Here is a 21,187-nt window from a genome sequence, read left to right on the forward strand (position 1 = left end):
TTGGTTTGAGTACATCCACTTTTTTGCTCGAAATATCTAAATCTGGTCATGTTCATCTTCTTGGTTCTTTCGGTAAAGTCACGTAGAAGGGAAGTAATAAAATAATAAAAATAAAACATAATAAAACAATTCTCACGACGTTTCGGCCACAACGCAAGCAGCCATCCTCTTCGCCTGAGGATGGCTGCTTGCGTTGTGGCCGAAACGTCGTGAGAATTGTTTTATTATGTTTTATTTTTATTATTTTATTACTTCCCTTCTACGTGACTTTACCGAAAGAACCAAGAAGATGAATCCCTGCAGTCACGAAAGCTTTAAATCGAAATCTGGTCATGTTCGTGAATTATTCAATCGTGTATATAAATCGTGTAATTGGGGATCAGTCTAAGAGAGCATTATGTATAGTTGTGTAAGTTAGAGATACCTGGGCATATGATGTTGATTTGAAGGTGCTCAAGATTTTACTTAAACTTCACAATGCAGCATACAAACCCAGCAATTAAGTTATTATTATTTTACACAACTGTCTAGATCCTTCTGATACATCTCTGTAGTGGCTAACTTTCACCCTACAATTTAGGATGGACGTCACGTGCAGGTGACTTTCCCAGTTGCGTGATGTCAAGTTTCCACTGCTGTACACGTGTCTTGAAGAGTTTGTATTTTCCTTCACAACACCATTAGGAAGCTCTTGCAGTCCTCGTAAATGCAGGCATGACTTTCACGAAAATTTCCCAGCCTGAGGAGGTGGTCCCAGGAATCCTCCAGCTTGCTTGGTGGCAGCACGCGAAGGAGCCAGTCCCAACAGCTTCTGGATGTTCTGGCGGTGAGAAGTGCAAGCATTACCCCCCCCCCCCATCATCATCATCATTATTAGCCAAAACTCTTTCAAATTAACAATACAGTAAAACCTTGGATTGCGAGTAACTTGGTCTGCGAGTGTTTTGCAAGACGAGCAAATTTTTAAAATAAATATTAATTTGAATAACGAGCGAGGTATTGCAGTACGAGGAGTACGTATACGCTTTGTCTGCCGAGCGTCACGTGATCACAACTGATATACGAGTGCTTTGGATTACAAACACGTTTCTGGTACGAATTATGCTCTCAATCCAAGGTTTTACTGTACTGGCAAATGAAATAGAAAGGCGTATATTCATTATCTGAATATCCATGCAATACTGCCACCTTGTGTATACAAGTAGAGTGCACACAAACACAGTGGATGAACCAAACAGAAACAGGCAATGTCTTTGCATGATAAATAATTGAGCCCTTAGTCAATCCACTACTGAATGAAGACCTTCCAATGCTTTTTAACCATTTCGGGCGTTTCACTAAACTTCACCCGGCTGGTCAATGTGAACAGTTGAGCACTACTTCACTGGTCAACCACTGTCCACCAACACCAACGAACGGGCTGTCAAGGAGAACCGGTCCGTTTCGGGAAACAGGAAGGGACTCGAATTACATGGCAAGTGTGGCAACTTTTATTTTAATACACCAAAAAAACTTCCCCGTACGAATGTTTCATTCTGATGCCATTTGCATGGGGGACTGCATTCAACAAATGTTTAGAGCCACGAGTGTCATGCTGCGATACCATTCCCTAATCGTGCATGGGGCCGTCTATAAATGACGTCACGCACCAGGGGAGGGGTCAGACATTTGTGTCTGGGGGGGGGGGGGTTGAGAAATGTGACGTCACGTAAAAATGCGCAGCTTTAAATAAAAATAGAATTGTTATAACAACACTAATTGTTATAACAACACTCCTACAACATCAGAGTGCAGCGCCACATTAGATACGCACTACAATGAGAATAGTTTAAAGCGATTTGAAGCATGTTTTATTTTCAAAATGGAAATATGGTTTTGGGGGTGGGGGGCAGAGCTTTGTGACATCATATTTGAGGGGGGGTCTGACTTTGTGATGCCGTGTGATGAGGGGGGGGGGGTCAAAAATCGTCCAAAATTGCGTGACGTCATTTATGGACGGCCCCCAATGGCAAAACGAATGTCTTTTATATTGTTGCAAACGGAGCTACAGGTGACCAATTCCACCTGCAGCTGTTGTGGAGACGCCGAGGTGAAAGCAGCGCATGAGTCAAGGTCCACGAATTGCTTCTCATCAAAATTAATTGCTTCTTATAAAAACGAGAAACAATTAAATTTGGAAAAGTATAAGTTACTCAACTTACACGAAGAAAAAAGTACCCCGAGCTGAGGAACGTCTCAAACATCATCATGTAAACACAGCGTAGGTGTAATATGATGCAACGTTATTTTAAATGGAAGGCCTCCCCTCCAGTAATAAGCCAGAATGAAGTGAATGACGTAGCGCATTACCAGATTCTAATAACGGCAAAGAGGATAATGTGGGGTCTGTCCCAGTGACTCGTTAGGAGAGTGGTGCTGCTCTCTCCTTCCCACACGACCGCAGTCCACATTGAAAAAAATGAGAGCGCTTTGAGGGCTGAAGCTCTGGTTGGGGGGGTCACTACACAATTTAATTCAACCAAGAGGCACATTTGGGCTAAGGAATACAATGTACAGGTAACAGGTACGAGTAACTGGTAAACTTTGTCCGCTTTCTCGTGTCTCCATTTGATTTTGGTGACTCCCTTCCGAAAATATCTGAAAAATATAATTCTTGAAAATGTTTCAAAATAATAATAATGGGTGGGGGGGGGGCTTGTAAAAAATTGCGGGTTAATATCGTTTTTTAAAATCTGACGCCACACGTGGATTCAGCACCCTTGAAAGCCTCAAAGTGCAAACTTTCACGGGGTATCAGTTAAAGTCCAAAATGTTTACTCCTATAATTTTGGAGGACTCAAAAAGATGCAATTTTAGTTTTCAGATCTTGTAATCTCATCCTTCAAAACCTCCAAATATACAACTTACATCAGCCTGATTTAAAAAAATAATAGTTTTAAAACCTTCAAAGGTGTGAACAGATACACGAAAAGTGGAGAGGCATTCACACCAACACGTGCAGGGTGAGGGTGGGTACATTATATGAACCTGGCGGATGGACATGGTGCAGAGGATGTAGAGGAAGATGAAAGAGCAGTCCGTGTAGTCCTCTCCCAAGAGGTTTCGGTGGGAGAGTCCCTGTAGCCACGAGAATGGCACGAACGGGAGCTTGGCCACGACGCGGCCCTCAAAGCTGCGCTCAAACAAAGACAAAGATCCCCCCTTTAGACTGTAACAGACTGCTGGGGCAAGCGCTGTTAAAGCGAGTACCTATGGGGGCCAGCACGGCACATGAGGGGGTGGTTGGCCAGCACCACACCCGGCCGGCCACCTTTGTCCCCCAAGTAGCAATGTTTACACATTGCACCAGGTACTCATTTGAGGCTGAGTCGATCTAGGGGAGGCCCAGGACCGGTTCAGAAAATCGTCACTGGTGTTGGCCGTGAGCAGGAATCGAATTTGTGTTGCTGGGCTCGTAACGCTGCACGCTAACCAGTACACTACCGCTCTCCACAAAGCTGCGGTCACACACACGCACATGTGAAAGACACAAAGGGCCTCCAACCACCATAGCTGCAATTGAAATACATGTCAATTTTCTACGAAACTAAAAACGAGCTCTCATACTCTGATGGTGCATTGTCTTTGAGTTGTGTGCCTTTTGGCGTCATCTGGTCCAACCCATGTGAGACTAGGCTCTAAGGAAAGCTGTCTCGGGTGTGGACCAATCAACTTCAAGGACAGTGCACATTATCAGTTATGTTTTTTGTTTGCATTATGACTGCAGGTATTGTGGTCTATGCAAAAATGACTCCTCGTAAAAAAGGTGTCAGTTTTGTTGCCAGATAAAAGGGTAAAAAAACAATTATCATAAAAACGACAGGGCAAAACTGCTAAGGCCTGTAGGTGAGAATAGCATGGTTGGCTACGTACGGTGCGAAAGAAGTTCAACACACATACAGATTCACACTTTGGTGAGGAGCCCTATAAGCCTGGCAGACCGCTCCTTCTCAGTATAGCCAACAAGTGAAACACACCCTTACCTTTTTTAGTATACAGACCTTCATATCTCAGTGCCCTGATATGTATTTACAACTTTTGAATAGGAAAGCCTCGCCTCTCTACCCCATACTCCTTGATGTCAGCAAGTGTTAATTTAATGAAGAGTTCCACTCAGCCATTTCTTTGAGCATGGAAACTTATGATGCAATCTTTGGGATTATCCCATGTTCAATTACAAATAAAAGTAAGTTAAAAGATGAAATAATAAATAATACAAGGGTATCCGATGCCATAAAATACAAAAAAATAGTTCCATCTGCGTTTTTGGCATCTGGACCAAAGTTTTTTAGCAGCATTTTGTTTTAAATGCCTGTGGCCAAATCAGCCAAAATGCACATAATCTTGAAAATTATAATAAGCTAAGCAGAGTTGAGCCTGCATTGTGCGTGGATGAGAGACCACCTGAAACAAAAAGGTTTTGGTCATAGGGCGGCAGAGCTACGTAGTGGGCAGCAGTGCAGCAAAAATTCGTTAATGCTCCGACGTCTTTGTTATTTTCCTCCCCCAACCTTCACTGACCGGAGTGGTGAAGTGTGGTCAAACAGCCCTCACGACCCGCACGGCACGCAGTGGATTGATGAAAGTGCCGTGCATGTGCATTTGTTTAAACTGGTGTAGGGGTGTGACGGGAGGGAAACTGACAAACACAGGGGTGTCCACATCCACGTCCGCAAACGGTTAACATCCTGGGGGGCTGTGGGGGGATGCTGGGATCCCACACAGCCCCACCCCTCGGTGGCAAATTGGTATAAAAGGCAGGGAAGCGAGAGGGCTCGTGGTTCAGTGTTGGGAAGCTAACCAGTGAAGACTGAAGACCGGCATATAGGCCCTGGAACTCCTCTGACTCGCCGTCCTTCTCAGGACCGAGCAGGGCAAGCCAGTGGCGCGGCCCCAGAGCCTCAGAGTCGATGTTCTTCTGAGAGCCGGCTCTGTCTGTCTGGCTGGGTGTCGTGACCTGTGCCGGGTCAGATAGCCTCCCCTAGCACCCTTCGCGGAGGACCTGGGAGCAGACCAGTTGGGCAGATAGCTCTAGGGGTGTATCCCAGTCCAGTACGGCTGAAGGGGCCGTTACCCCTTCACGTGTTGTATACGTTGCCCTGTGCCGAGTGTAAAGTTATAATAAATAGTGTGCCTCGACTACACCGTCTCTGTCGCCTGTGAACCCACGACACTGGCAAGCTTTGGGACCGATTTCAACTTTGAGTCTCATTGGCAGGGTGGGCCTGCTGATATTTATAGAAGCTTGAGTAACTCAAAACCACTTACATGGAGTTGAACATGCCCATGAGCGCTGTGAAGCAGAATCCAATGGCGAGCATGGACTTCATGCGAACCTGCAGGGGGGGGCAAACGCCTTCACGTTACGCCAGCTTTGAGCCGCTTTGCAGTGTTCATCACAGCCGCTAAAAATATTCTCACCGCTTGAATTTAAAACCGTCGATTTCTAGAACCTTTTTGCGCTCACAGTTGCGACGTTTAATCGATTAAAAAATGTGTCTTTGCGAACTTTTAAAATGTTTATGCGAGTATCAAGACATTAAGCTTAAAATGTACTGAAGCCACCGCAGCGGCATTTCCCTTAAGTAAGCACCTTAGGCCTGTTTGATAGTCTGCAGTGTGGCAGCTAGTAATGTTGCGCTAAAAATAGAGTCTGTTATCCTATAACGCGTGTTTTCATAACACGAATTGGACATAACGTGATGAATGTATTCGAAAGCACTTTTATGAGGATGCAAATTGGATATAATACGATCGAGTGAACAGAACTATGCCGCGCAAGTAGGAATAAGCGGTTCTACGGATGCCTCGGCGTAGCGTCACACAAGGCGGGATTGCTGTTGGATGCTGCACACGCACCTCAGTCTTTGTTCAGCCTGCGTATGCACCTCAAGTGTTATTGCGGATTGTGCTTTACCCTATGTTATATATGATTTATTATTCCGCGGTGTTCTTCAGAAACGCGTTATAGGAGAACAGACTGCACTATGTTTTGTATTTACAATATACCAAACAAGGCCCGAGCCAGCTTTCACACGAGTTGCATTCTGTGTGGACACTTGCACGCTTACGTTTTCCCTTGGACGCCCTAAAAAATGTCAACTTCACGGTTTCAAAAAGAGAAATGAACATCGTGCAATGCGGCCGGAGATTAATCAGGCCAATGGATTACCATGGAAAGATCCCGATTGTTGTTCTTGAGTTTCTCTTCTTCTCTTTCTGTACAACGCACCCAGGGTGAATGAACAGCTGTTTATAGAGCAGCATTCAGATGTTCTTGGAAGTACTGACCAGTGTCGCGTTTATATGGGTCACATGTTAGCACACACAGAGAGACAACTACGTGTGCATGGATGTGAAAAAGGAACCCACAGACAAAAAGCACTGGACCGACATTTTAAAATACAGATTAGGCTTGGCATGTACAGAGGGAAATGTTTATTGTAGCTCATTTGGTTTGTCTATTGTTTTCAAAGCCAAATGTTAGGCACTTTGTGTAAGAAAAGTGCCCGCCCCGTTTTTAGCCACCTCCAATTTAAGTAAAATTAAAATTGACTTCACTTAAGGCAAACATTAGTGAATAAATACATGGCTATGCTAACATGAGATGGTACTCCTCCAGAGATTAGATAAATTACATTTGGTGTACTGCATCTCCATGCCGCTTTTATAACAAATATCCAGGAACCTAGTAGGTCAAAAAAACCCAACTCAGCCACATTGTTCAAGTGTAGAAAAATCTAATTAAATTTTAACAAAAGCTACTTTTCCTTACTCAATCAGTAAATTTTATGTCGACATGGATCTTTGTTAAAATAAAAAAAATGACAATTTTGGAAAATAAATGTTAGGTCAAACAACCGCCATGACCTCCAAGAATGGCGTGAAAAGGTCTTCCAACCAGCAGTGGCCTGACAAAGGGCCTAAGTACTTCGCACTGTGCGAGTGGTTTATAATAATTATCTAATCAGTAACCCTCGTGAGTGGCTGCCAGGCCGCCCAGTGGAGCTCTCCGATTGGTGCTCGAGACGCAAGTTGTCATACGCACCAATTTTCTTCTTCTGCTGTTTTCCCGCTGACTCCGTTATCGTCTCTTTCCGCTTCTCCACTGACAAAAAAAAATGGAACAAAGTACAATCGTTGTCATGGGGTGGCGGGGTGCAGATAATTAATCAAAACTCACAGGCATTTAAACAAATAACCATCACCACCACAATGTGATGCTTACAATAGCGATTTATTCAGTACTAAAAATGTTATTCTCCCACCTACTTTTCCCTCACTAACTTTTAGTCTCTGCATTAAAATAACATTTCCCTTCTTGCCTACGATCTCCTAATGCACATGCCTTACTTCATGTACAGCATCTTGGGATGTGGTCACATCTCAATTTAAATTGTATTGTAACAGTGTTGGCTTAAAAATACCTCCAGCTCTATATACTGGGGTGCACAACTTTGCCAAATGAATATTTAACGGTAGACAGTCATTTTATATTCATCATCATTATTATTATGCCTGTTAATCCAGAAAAGCCTCACAAAGTTTCATGACTCGCTTTCAGTAAGCTCCTGCCAAGTTTTTGCAGTCAGGGCGTTACGATTGCAATGCATAATCATAGCCAACTTGTGGCCAATTCTCTAATGTTATGAAGACACTAACACTATAATGTCCTACTTTAAACATGTTCTTTAGAATTATGTTGAACTTATTTCGCCCTATACGTAGCAAACCACACTAATCAGAGATGCAGGGAAGGACAACAAACTAAACACAAAAAGCAGTTATAAAGAAATTAGTTTTCAATCTAGATTTAAAAGATCATAGCTCCAGTGGCTTCCTAACATCGGTAGGAAAAGCAATCCAGACAGCCGCAAAAGTGCATCTGATGGCTCGTCAAAATCCATTACATGGATTACCAGAGTTTGCGCGATCGTTTATGCTCCTTGTAGTGTAATTGTCATTACACCACAATGCCCCCAGTGTGTAAACTGATGCATGGCTGCCAGTGTACGTATGGTCGTTACTCACATTTTTTACTTTGTTTCTCCACCTCTGCTTTTAGCTTCTTGTACTTCTCTGTCCTGTACACGAGGGCCCAGGTGATTCCTGCGTGGAAGAAACCATGGCGAGTCGTGTGAGCGGGTGACATGCGAGGTGTTGGTGGCGCAGCTCCGTCAGGCAATGGAATTTTTATTAATTTGACTTTGCAGAGGATTAAGCAACAACTGGCGACATTCACACACGCAATCAGACTCGAATAAAAGTTAGAATATGATATGTAATCAGTGCTACAGATACCTTCAATCTTATTGGACAGAACGTTGGCCATTTCTATAATTTTTCAACAAATCCCGTGTTAATAAATTGTCATTCCTATTATGTTTAAAAATCTTTCCCATTAAAAACAAAGCTTATACTACGTGGGGTTATAATAAACAGGGCTTGATGGACCACTTACGATGAAACCACCAGCATGCAACAAAATGATCATTGATCAAACATTCTACGCAAATATTTTCACATTTGTGGGAAATGTCTGAGAAAATCTAAGTGGTTCAACAAGCCACGGTACACTGTTATTATTTGTTTGGATTTATTATTGTTTTGTACGATTACTATTTATTTTGTGCAGCATAAGAGATAGAATGGATGTGAGTACTGTGTATTTCGGGTGAAAAAAAACACAATCTGGAAACAAAAACATTCCACAGCGTGAGAGCAAAAAAACTGAATGTAGGCCACCATCACCACGTTAACTCCATTTCTATTTCATCGCGAGACATTTTTCTGTTCATAACACTGTGCAAAAATGTATGTACTGTACTTGGACAAAAGGGCACCAGACGCATGAAGCAAATCGATGATGAAAGTCTCCACACATCACTGTCTCTGAAACTAAATAAAAACTAAATCACCCTTGATAATTGGTTCTTTACCCTTCTATCTGGCAACAAAACTGACACCTTTTTTTACAAGGAGTCATGTTTGCATAGACCGCAATACCTGCAGTCATAATACAAACAAAAGAACATAACTCTGATAATGTGCACTGTCCTTAAAGTTGATTGATCCACACCCGAGACAGCTTTCCTTAGAGCCTAGTCTCATATGGGTTGGACCAGATGACGCCAAAAGGCGCACAACTCAAAGACAATGCACCATCAGAGTATGAGAGCTCGGGGCAAGCATCTACACTATGGGAACCTCATTTGCCAGTAAAAATATGATAATTGGTTCTTTACCCTTCTATCTGGCAACAAAACTGACACCTTTTTTTACAAGGAGTCATGTTTGCATAGACCGCAATACCTGCAGTCATAATACAAAACAAAAGAACATAACTCTGATAATGTGCACTGTCCTTAAAGTTGATTGATCCACACCCGAGACAGCTTTCCTTAGAGCCTAGTCTCATATGGGTTGGACCAGATGACGCCAAAAGGCGCACAACTCAAAGACAATGCACCATCAGAGTATGAGAGCTCGGGGCAAGCATCTACACTATGGGGAACCTCATTTGCCAGTAAAAATATGATAATTGGTTTTTTACCCTTCTATCTGGCAACAAAACTGACACCTTTTTTTTACAAGGAGTTATGTTTGCATAGACCGCAATACCTGCAGTCATAATACAAAACAAAAGAACATAACTCTGATAATGTGCACTGTCCTTAAAGTTGATTGATCCACACCCGAGACAGCTTTCCTTAGAGCCTAGTCTCATATGGGTTGGACCAGATGACGCCAAAAGGCGCACAACTCAAAGACAATGCACCATCAGAGTATGAGAGCTCGGGGCAAGCATCTACACTATGGGAACCTCATTTGCCAGTAAAAATATGATAATTGGTTCTTTACCCTTCTATCTGGCAACAAAACTGACACCTTTTTACAAGGAGTTATGTTTGCATAGACCGCAATACCTGCAGTCATAATACAAACAATGTGCATACAGTGCACATTATCAGAGTTATGTTCTTTTGTTTGTATTATGACTGCAGGTATTGCGGTCTATGCAAACATGACTCCTTGTAAAAAGGTGTCAGTTTTGTTGCCAGATAGAAGGGTAAAGAACCAATTATCATATTTTTACTGGCAAATGAGGTTCCCATAGTGTAGATGCTTGCCCCGAGCTCTCATACTCTGATGGTGCATTGTCTTTGAGTTGTGCGCCTTTTGGCGTCATCTGGTCCAACCCATATGAGACTAGGCTCTAAGGAAAGCTGTCTCGGGTGTGGATCAATCAACTTTAAGGACAGTGCACATTATCAGAGTTATGTTCTTTTGTTTGTATTATGACTGCAGGTATTGCGGTCTATGCAAACATGACTCCTTGTAAAAAAAGGTGTCAGTTTTGTTGCCAGATAGAAGGGTAAAGAACCAATTATCATATTTTTACTGGCAAATGAGGTTCCCATAGTGTAAATCACCCTTGTTAGCTGTAAAATAGCATCTCCATTGGATAAATCGATATCCGACAGGCCCCCGTGTGCTGGTCCTGGCGTGACTTACAAGGTCACAGCAATAGTAATTTAATTAATTAATTATTGTATACTCATGAGAATAGGTTTTCCCATTTTTTTTTCTGGCAACAAAATAGGTGTTAAGATGTTAAAACAACAAACCAAAACCTTTTACAAGGAATCATGCCTGCATTAACCACAAAATTGTGGTCAAAATGCAAACAAAAAACACTATGAATATATGCATTTATTTGAAACCGATTGGTCCACACCAGAGACAGCTTTCTTTTGAGCCTAGTCTCAAATGGTGTTAGACCAGAGGACGCCAAAAGGCATTTGAGACCAGGCTCAAAAGAAAGCTGTCTCTGGTGTGGACCAACCAATTTCAAAGACAATGCATAAATTATCAGAGTATGTTTTTTGTTTGCATTCTGACCACAAGTATCTGTGGTTAATGCAGACATGATTCCTTGCAAAAGGCTTCAGTTTGGTGTTTTAACATCTTAACACCTGTTTTGTTGCCAGAAAAAAGGGGAAAACCTATTCTCATATTATGATACTGGCAAAGGAGGTCCCATGATATTGTATACTTAATGCAGAAAAAAACCCTTCCCAAGCCAACCTACTTTGCATACATTTTTATAATTAACACCTTTTTCTGTTGGTAAAACAAAAGCACTCAGGCACCAAAGCTCTGGATGCTTCATTAGGCCTGTTTGGTTTTCTGAATGGTAAAGCCAAGTGATTTACGCTTTGAGACAATGCCATTCTTTTAGCTGGGAATTTATAGTGCAGTACTGACTGTAGAGACTTTAAGAGACAAAGGGAGAATTGTGTTTTTTTTAAATCAAAACGCTTGTCCATTACTTTCACAGCGCATGACAAATTCAAATTCCTCGGCACCAAATGACCAGTGGCCTCATTTGGTCATTCAACTTTAAAACTGTGGAATTGCTCAACTTGTGAATCGCGGGCTTCATGCAGTATATTTTAAAAGCACCGCGGTATGCAAGTCCCATAATACGATACGTTTATGAAATATGTGCATTGGGTGCATGTAAATTAAGCTCAGGGAAACTAACTTAGATTGATTAAGCGATATAAAAAACCCTAGTTGGCATGAATGGCCTTTTTTCTCCATTTTTATTTTCATACTTCCGATTTGTGGGCTACTTAAAAAAAAAGCAAGCTATTAACTCGATGCCTAAATACACCTACATTAAACTACAGCATCTGCATATGCTCCATATACACAGATCAAAAGGCATTAGATATTTTTTTTAATTGACTGCAAATTTACGTAGTAATTTTTTAATCCCCTGTAGGTTGTTGCGCATCATTAACCGAGGCGGCGGCGGGCGTGGCCCAGCGGTGTCCGCTAATCGCCACTTGTTGCAGAGGGGGTTTCATGAATTCGAATCCGGCAAGGCCACCCCGGTTATTACTGTAGGGTATAATGTAAGGGTGCCCAGGTGGCGAGATGTTAACTACCTTGCCTGGTATCCAGGAGGTCGTGGGTTTTGATTCAGACCCTGACGCTGTATTTATGGAGTTTGGATGTTTCTCTCCCCGAGGTTGCGTGGATTTTTTTTCTCCAGGTCCTCTGTCTTTCCCTCTACATTCATAAACATGTGTTTAAGGGTATTTGGCTCCTATAAATTTCTGCATAATAAGCCACTTCATTGGGTTATCATTTGTGGCCAGGTCGCTTTTGAAAAAATAGCTATATAGCTCAGTGGGCCTTACCTTATCTGGTAAAATAAAAATAGGCTATTGTTTAAAATATACACTCTCCGTCTACTTCACAGTGGACATTAAAGATCCCCGGACGCCATTCGAAATGAGTAGGCCATTGTGTGCTGGTTTCATGGTCCTCATTTTCCGAATTCGAAAATTATACCAAAACTATGCATGTAATTACGCATAGAAATCATCAGACTAATGCCCGCTTCCAGTGCAGGTGCCTTGTGCCACACAGGGGGGCACCTACAACCTGGGGCGGCCTTTTCAAAGTTTGAGATGAAATGCGATGAGAACATCTGACTGACGTCCTGCCGTACAACGTGCTATATCAAAAACAAATAATTGTTTATATAACTGTTGACATACATGAAGAAGCAGGTTATTGTATTCACACCGCATAAGCAGGTTAAGAGATCTCTCCTACATGCAGCAAATGCACTATCCCTTTCTCATGGGCTTGCCTGGGCGAGTCCACCACTGTCAGTGAGATGCATCCTCCGGCAAACTCACGTCCTGTTGCTGCTTGGCTTCTCTTAGCCTTGAATGACCTAAATACACACCCAAGAAACCTGACACTCCCCTAGGGGTGTTTACGTCTCTGCACAGGTTCCAACGATGGGTAAAAATTGAACACTTTCACTCAGCAGTCGGGAAATAGGTCAAAGCTGTCAAACACACCTAACCGAGAAATAAATATTTAATTACAAGGTCCCATGGACTGCATCGGAATTATGAAGCATTACTAATGACTCATTCCTAACACGAAAGCCCGAAAAATGCTTTCCTGCATCTATAAACGATCTACTTCCTTTAAAGTTTTACTTGTATGCACATCCTTGTTGCAACGTTACTATGTGCAACTTCTGCTGTCAATTCTTACACTTGTTTACCCACGGAAGCCTCGCTGAGTCTCAAGATTCTTTATCAGGAGGGTCCTGCCAAGTTTTCACAATAGGGAGGGGGGCAATATTTCTTTGTCTAATCCCAATTCAGTAATTAGCAAGTATCGATTTAAAGCTTTCGTGACTGCAGGGATTCATCTTCTTGGTTCTTTCGGTAAAGTCACGTGACTTTACCGAAAGAACCAAGATGAATTAGCAAGTAATTTTTAAGCACTGGGATGTTAGTCCAATACCAGTTACATGGTTTATTTTCAAAATTGGAGACCCATGTAGACCAGGAGGAAGAACATAAAACTCCACACAGAAAGGTGGCAGTCAGGAATCGAACCCAGGGCCCTTAATGCTGTGGAGCAAAAGTGTTACCGCTATGCCACCCTGTTGCCCTACATGTCATATGCTGCTGGTAAACTTCATGACAATAAAAACACTTTGGGTAAAAATAAAACTAGTTCTATTCATTTATCAGAAAGACCAACTTATCTTCAACTATTTATTCTCTACCAAATGGAAAAGCTCCACTTGGCAAATACGCTAAATACGCTTGACAACAAACCGTGCCTGCCGATTGGCTGAATGAGTGTCACAGTTTTGTTTGATGGCAGAAAAACTACAGTGAAACTATCGATTATAATCAATATTAACTTTGTCAATCCCTTGTGCCAAAGGCATCCCCACACCATGCGAGTTGTAGAGGTTGTTTAACCATACTTCACCACAATGGTATTGGCTGGTAAAGGGGGTGGAGAGGATACACTAGGGCCCGTATGTTTATGTATATCACTCACCACTGATACTTACTCCATGCTGGAATTGAACTCAGGTCCCTGGGTCCGTAGCAGAGTGCGCTAACCGCCGCTACGTTGCTCTTATCTGCTCTGATATGGCGGTGCTATTTGCAGATACAATGATATACGTTATGCACGGATTGTACTCCTCTAATCCGTGCGGAGGTGTGCGGATGACAGGGTATGTCTGCCATCGCCTCTGGGTCCCTTCCTCTTATCTGTGCTTGGGCATCTCCAAGAGGACCAACGACATTCTTGGGGTAGGCCACTTCCGGGTCAAGTAAAATCCGCATTAGAAGCCGGATATGTGCCAAGACTACCAGGTTACTTGCTGGAAGTGTACTCCTCTTATCCCCCACACAGGGGGGAGAATGGAAGTGTGGGGACAATAGGAAGGTCTACAGAGTGATCTGTGGCCATGGTATTAGGAAGAGCGGATAAAGAGGAATTAAACTGTATAACACCTGGATAAATGTAGTTAGTCAAAAGTAAAAAAACCTGAACCAGCAATAAAACCATAACACTAGCCCCCAAAAGCTAAGTAACAAAATAAATATGCAGACAATATGCCTTCTTCAAATGTGTGGTCGCCACATAAAAAAATATATATACTTGTTTCACATCTCATCAGCCACAAGGCCTTTCAGCAGTATTGGTTCAACACAAGCAAGCTCATGTAATTGCTGCATCAATTGCAACATTTGCATATTTACTTCGAGCCAAAAACATTTATAGCTAGCCAATCTTGCAAGTGAATTGCCAATGACAAAGTGACTTCACTGCTTTGTCCAAGCTTTTTTTTTACCATTTTCCTGTGAAAGCAGATTCACCGGTTATATTATTAAAATATTACTTTTAAACAGTGACAAGGGGCATTCACTGCTGCAGATGTAATATACAGTATTATCATTTTTTAATGTGACAATCTCAGACGATGGGGGCACGGTAATCACTCCGAAGCTTAAGATGGATCCAGCCAGGAATGTTAATTAAGCGACCGTCAGCAGCTATGATTATTCGCATTATCACCGTAACACTGCAATTACCACTGTATCGGTGACACTTTGCTTTTCAGCTGGTGCCGTGGGAGCGCTCTGCAAGAAAACGCACCGCCCATCCCTTCCATCACTGGCGGGCTCCCAATGTCACCGACCGTGTCCGTATCTGCCAGAACAGCAGCTGTGCTGCCAGCTGGAGCCGAGCCATCGAGTGTTCTCAACATACTATTGAGCGTCAAATATTCACGTCCGTGTGCAAGTTTGTGTCATGCACGTGCGAACAAACGGCCGGTGAAATTAAGGAAAACAGGATTTACAGTGTCTTCTTGGTTCTTTCGGTAAAGTCACGTAGAAGGGAAATAATAAAATAATAAAAATGAAACATAATAAAATATTTTATTATGTTTAATTTTTATATAAAGTCACGTAGAAGGGAAATAATAAAATAATAAAAATGAAACATAATAAAATATTTTATTATGTTTTATTTTTATTTTTTTATTTCCCTTCTACGTGACTTTACCGAAAGAACCAAGAAGATGAATCCCTGCAGTCACGAAAGCCTTAAATCGAGGATTTACAGTGGTTAGATTTTTTATAAGACTTTATTTGAATCGTAGTCAATGCGATTTCCTGCGGCAATAAGCTTTAAGGCATTGCTCATCTCCTGTTTATAACCCGGAGCCAGTGACAGAAACTCCCCATTCCTGACAGGGGTGAGTATATATCCACACGACAACCAATGTTGATATCCCCCAAAGTGGCACTCATTTTATTGACCCAGATTAGATGATGGGCTGAGTTAATAACCCCTAACCAGGAATTTAACTTACTACAACTTTCAGACGTGTAAGCTGGTCACTCTACTGCCGAGCCACATGGCCAGCTATGAACATGCTCTTACCAGGATACTGCCGAGTGATTTTCTTCTGGGAAGTGTCAAGCGCACAAGAATATTGGCATTCGTAACATCAAATGCTCACGTGGCAGCAGTTGAATGCACATGCCACAAATGACCATATCCATTGGTCTCAACACATCCCTTGGATACCAGATTGTCCAAATTCATGACATTCCCTAAAATGCAGGAACTTCTTTGCAAAAGTCCCTCTAAATGTTGTTACAAACTTCACAAAGTAAAGTCAGCAAGCTCTCTCAATTAACACTGGAGTCCAACCTGAACACGTTTTTTTATGTTCTATGGACTGTACACGTGCCATGTAGAGATAAAAGGAAACACACATTGAGTTCTCTGTGACGTGGCCAAGAGTTTAACGCAGCCTGATCTTCTCAGGCTGTTAAAACTGTAACCAGTCATTCACCACCAGCGATGAATAATAAGTAACCTTCTGTAAAAGCCAAAATTAATGCAAATGAAAACACCACGTTGTGATGGAATGGTTTCTAAAATAAATACATGAGCGGCAATGTAACTTAGACTTGAAATAAAATGCAGTTTGAACTCAAGGACATGAAGGCAAGATTGAGCGTTGTTAATGAAACTATGTATGTTGAACTTATTTCGCACCGTACGTAGGCAACCGTGCTAATCGGAGGTGCAGGGGAAGGTCAACAAACTAACCACAAAAAGCAGTTCTAAAAACTCATAGTAACTGGCTTGTCAAGAACTTTGTTGAAGTCCCGACAAAGGACCTGCCTTTGTTTCCCTCCACTCTGACAGTGGACCACTCGCTAAGCGTGTCCAAACAACACATGGAAGACGCTGCGGATATTTCCTTCATCAATGGAAGATCAAGGAATTCGCCAAATTGAAAATGACGCGAGGTGGTAAACCACCAAGAATATCACCGACACAACACATCACCCAACGCAACACGGATATTCTGGTGGAATGAGCAGACTGAGGCCACTCGGTTACCGTGGATGCCGTGGAACGGCTTACAAAATAAAAAAAATACAATTGAAGCCTTTTTTTTCTCAAACGCCATACGACAGAAGCATAGTTTGTGAAAATGTTGACTCTCTGAACGAAGTTTAAATATCACCATCACGTGTCCAAAAAGCTGCACACGGTAGCCTAACTTTACGTGTTAAAGTTTTGTGTTAAAAGTTATTGTTGCGAATGGCATTTGAAAATTAACTGGTAGCTTATCCGATGGCATCAGTTTTCTTGATGTATAGTATCAGTAACTCCTGTGTAAGTGGTTGGTTATGTGATAAACAGAGCTCTAAATGTGGAAACACTGCGTAAATCTAAGCTAGAAATAATTTGTGTATTCGTAGTGAGTTCGCAGACACGGACTGTACAACTGCACGTGCGACTGTGTACATGTATTTGTACGCGTAGTTTGATTGTGTATGTATATTTGTAAGTGCAGTGTTTGTGGGTATTTGTAGGTGCCATGTCTTTGTGTATTTGCATATGTATTATGTGTGTGTAGTGCGGCCTCTCACACTATAAACAGTTCAACATGCGTCATGAACTGTCAATTGCAACACTATTGGACCTCAGGGCTCAGTGGCTCTTTAAAACGTGGCAAGTTCACGGCCAGGGAGCGCGCACACACACGCACACACAAATATTCGGCAAGTAATTTTTTTTTCATCGTGTAATCTTTATTCTAACGTTTCCTGTCCGGGAAATTTACCAAACACATTACGTTTAAAGGATGATGACGGAAGAAGAAAAAATCATCTTGGCATGGATTTTGTAACGCCTTCCAATATGCTATAGTCATTGAGAGTGTTTAATCAAGTGATACGTCAGGAGGCTGTGATGAGGGCTGCCGATTTTTGGATCGTGGCTGCCAGAGAGCCCATCTCGGCTGGCAGGGCCGGGACACGGAGGGTTTTGTCTCCAGTTTTTGGGTAAAAATGTGATAAATGTATCCGGTTTTGTAAAGCTTAAGTCCCTAATCGATACACAACTGTATACTGTACTCAAATTTAGTTCTTATTGGATCTTTATGGACGGTGCATAAACGCTGGAAATTGTTAAAATGAGCCACGGCTCTTTCTCCACGAGTTACATTCATGCACCGCGTGTCTTTGGGGAGTCGGAAACAACATCGAAGCACCTTAAACGAGACAGAGAAAACCTAAAGATACCGTCAGACGACCCATAATAGCTCTCTCGCGACGTTACTAAATTGCAACATTCAAATGCGTGGGGGGCTAAGTCGCAGTGACACCAATGGGGGGGCTCTAAATATAAGGCCCTGACTGTAAATGCATTTCAAGCCAAGAATATTCGAGGTAATAATGAGCTGGAGTTGTCGATCGCCGCTGCTGACATGCTGGAAATGAACCCGAGTGTCTGGAAATCACTAATGTAATCCGCATTTGTACAATCGCAGTTCACACTTTCGTTCAAATAGAGCTTCCTTGAGTTTCAGTTGACATAACATATTAAGGAACGCCATTTCTTAAGGTTTTGTGTAGTGTAGAAGTGGTTCAATCTTAATTTTAGAAACTTTCGTGACTGCAGGAATTATTATTTGGTTCTTTCGGTTAAGTCACTTCTACGGGGAAGTTTTAAGCCTTATCCTTTTTCTCTCTCTCTCTTCTCTCTGCCTGTGTCCTCTCTTTGGAATGTTCACACTTAAATTCTAACTTAGCAATCTTTGAAATACGTAATCAACCAGGCTATGCGTTAATTGTGTGTTGACCGACCCTCTGTGTTGTATTACATTACATTTCGATATTTTACTAGGTTATTGAATTTTAGTTTGTCCTTCTGATTTTCAGGCTTGCTTGCCGTGTCATCGCACTTGCAGCACCTTGTTTTGTTGTCCACTCATTGATATGCAAATGTTTTCTCTAACCCCCTCCCTCTCTCTGCCTCCTCCCCCCTCTTGTCTATTTAAGGCCACCCCACAGAGATGATCACCCCTCTCTGTTACCTGTGTTGCTCTCTCTATGTATCTTGGTGATATCTGTCTGCTAATATGTCTGTCTATAGTTTTCTGGTTAGATTTTATGTCGCTATTTCATTATACCTGATGATGATTGCTTGTGTTGCAATCGAAACGTCGTATGCTATTATTTAATTTAATTTATTATTTTATATTTAGGGTAAAACCTATAATTGTTTCACAGGTTACCTTTTGTTAGAGGCTTAGTCCAGGCGTGGGATCCGGGTGACGGGGTGGTTAATGTTGACAGCTGCATCTAAAACTGATGTTCTTACAACCAATCTGTCTGGACAGTACCATCCTCGGCCTGGTTATCTCCATGAGAATGAACTCTTGAAGCGTGAGTTTATTTTGTTGACACCAGGTGTGGAATCCACACGAGAAATCGCCGAGGCATAACGTGGTATCGTTCGCAAAGAGTAATAACCCCCTGGGGTCACCAACATGGCACAACACAATAAAGGCCCTCTCATACTCGCGAATTATTACTTCGTCAAGGAAGCCGCGAACATTTAGGGGTCGCGTTGTCTCACATGCACGGGGGGGGGGGGGTGCCGACTTTTAAAACATGGACAGTGAAGATAAAGAAGATAGTGAAGATGGCAAGACGATAGTGAAGACAGCGAGCGACTTTCTATGACCGAGGCCTAACTGGGCCTGGCGGTCTCGTTGAAGATCAGGTTACGTCAGCGCCATCTCACACAACCACAACAACAACCACAACAAAAAGCCACAAAACAATCCAGGACGCTATAAAAGCAATACCCCCCCCCTACCCACCCAGCATTAACTAACTCTTGTGTAAGATAAGTTGACAAATTAGCGACGAAGAACGTGATGTGAGAGTCATGGAGGGCATTGCAAAGCGAGTCCATGTTGCTCGACTCTTCCCAACCCTCGTCTCTTTGCCCACCCCACACGAACCATCGAGGTTGAAGTCTGACGGAATTGACCTCCACAAACCCCACAAGCTGAGACTCATCCAGCAGTGGATCGATCAAAGCTCGAGGAAGATTTGAGTGTGGAGATGATGGAGGTGAAGGGGCCTAAACGCAATTGTTGTGTTCGTCTCGTCGCTCACCTTCGGCCAGCAAGGCAGTGCAGACAGAGATGAACACGATGAGTATTGTGTCGGCGAACATGGTGGACATGATTTCGCTTCTTCTTATTATTGTTGTTGTTTGTCGTCAATTAAACGACGAGGAGGTCGAGAGGCAATAGATGGAGCCTCGCCTCGGCCGGCACCCACGCAACCCCTCAGCGAACGGGGAAAAGGGGAAATCGTGGCCGGTCCCTTGAATATGAAGCAGCGGACGAAGGTGTCCTCGGTGCCCGCCTGCTCCTTCGTCCGCTCGTTGTTTTCCTCCTCGATTTAGTGGCAATAACGAGGAGGAGGCAGCGATGTCAAAGCGCCCCCAGCCGTCTTAATGCCGAGAGATCGCTGGCCTCGGCAAAAAAACCCCCCAATTCGGTGCGAGGATGTCGCAGAGATCTTGGGGCTACTACGACGCCGGGTCCCGCCGGGCCCCGCGGGGTCTCTGCGCGAGTTCGTGCGAGCGAGAGTCGCGGAGGGAGAGCGAAGCTGACGCCGCAGGAGCGACCATCTTGGTGAGGGGAAACTACCCGGCTGAGTGGACGGAGCGCGCGACCCCCCCCTCATACACCCCCCCCCCCACTTCATACCCCCCCCCCCCTTCATACCCCCCCCCCCTCTTCATACACCCCCCCCCCTACACCCCCCCCCTTCATACACCCCCCCTTCATACAACCCCCCCCCTTCATACCCCCCCCCTTCATACACCCCCCCTCATACACCCCCCTTCATACACCCCCCCCCTTCATACCCCTCCCCCCTCATACCCCCCCCCCTCATACACCCCCCCCCTTCATACACCCCCCCCTTCATACCCCTCCCCCCTCATACACCCCCCCTTTCATACACCCCCCCCCCTCATACACCCCCCCCCTTCATACACCCCCCCCCTCATACACCCCCCCCCCCCTCATGCACCTCCCCTTCATACCCCTCCCCCCTCATACACCCCCCCCTTCATACACCCCCCCCTTCATACCCCCCCCTTCACACCCCCCCCCCTTCATACACCACCCCCCTCTTCATACACCCCCCCTCATACACCTCCCCCCTTCATACACTCCCCCCCTTCATACACCCCCCCCTTCATACACCCCCCTTCATACACACGTCCACCCCAGGGGTCAACCGCCACCACCAACCCAAGGGGTTAACCGCCACCCCCCAACCCAAGGGGTCAACCGCCACCCCCCAACCCAAGGGGTCAACCGCCACCACCAACCACCCCAGGGGTCAACCGCCACCACCACCAACCCAACCAACGGAGGCTTCCTCGCGCAACATGG

The 21,187-nt window shown here is 43.7% G+C and overlaps 1 protein-coding gene across 1 annotated transcript; it reads right to left on the reverse strand.

Annotated features, from left to right (window-relative positions):
- Window positions 1-442: 442 nt before the first annotated feature.
- TMCO1 (transmembrane and coiled-coil domains 1) lies at window positions 443-20,245 on the reverse strand. Its single transcript, XM_078865543.1, has 7 exons — window positions 19,890-20,245; window positions 8,071-8,148; window positions 7,088-7,147; window positions 6,212-6,258; window positions 5,308-5,375; window positions 3,028-3,172; window positions 443-820 (listed from the first exon to the last, which is right to left on the reverse strand). Exons 1-7 carry the CDS (start codon window positions 19,957-19,959, stop codon window positions 722-724), a joined length of 567 nt encoding a protein of 188 aa, XP_078721669.1. The 5' UTR covers window positions 19,960-20,245; the 3' UTR covers window positions 443-721.
- Window positions 20,246-21,187: the final 942 nt, after the last annotated feature.

Source organism: Lampetra fluviatilis, chromosome 20 (genome assembly GCF_964198595.1).
Source record: "Lampetra fluviatilis chromosome 20, kcLamFluv1.1, whole genome shotgun sequence".
Taxonomy (NCBI): domain Eukaryota; kingdom Metazoa; phylum Chordata; class Hyperoartia; order Petromyzontiformes; family Petromyzontidae; genus Lampetra; species Lampetra fluviatilis.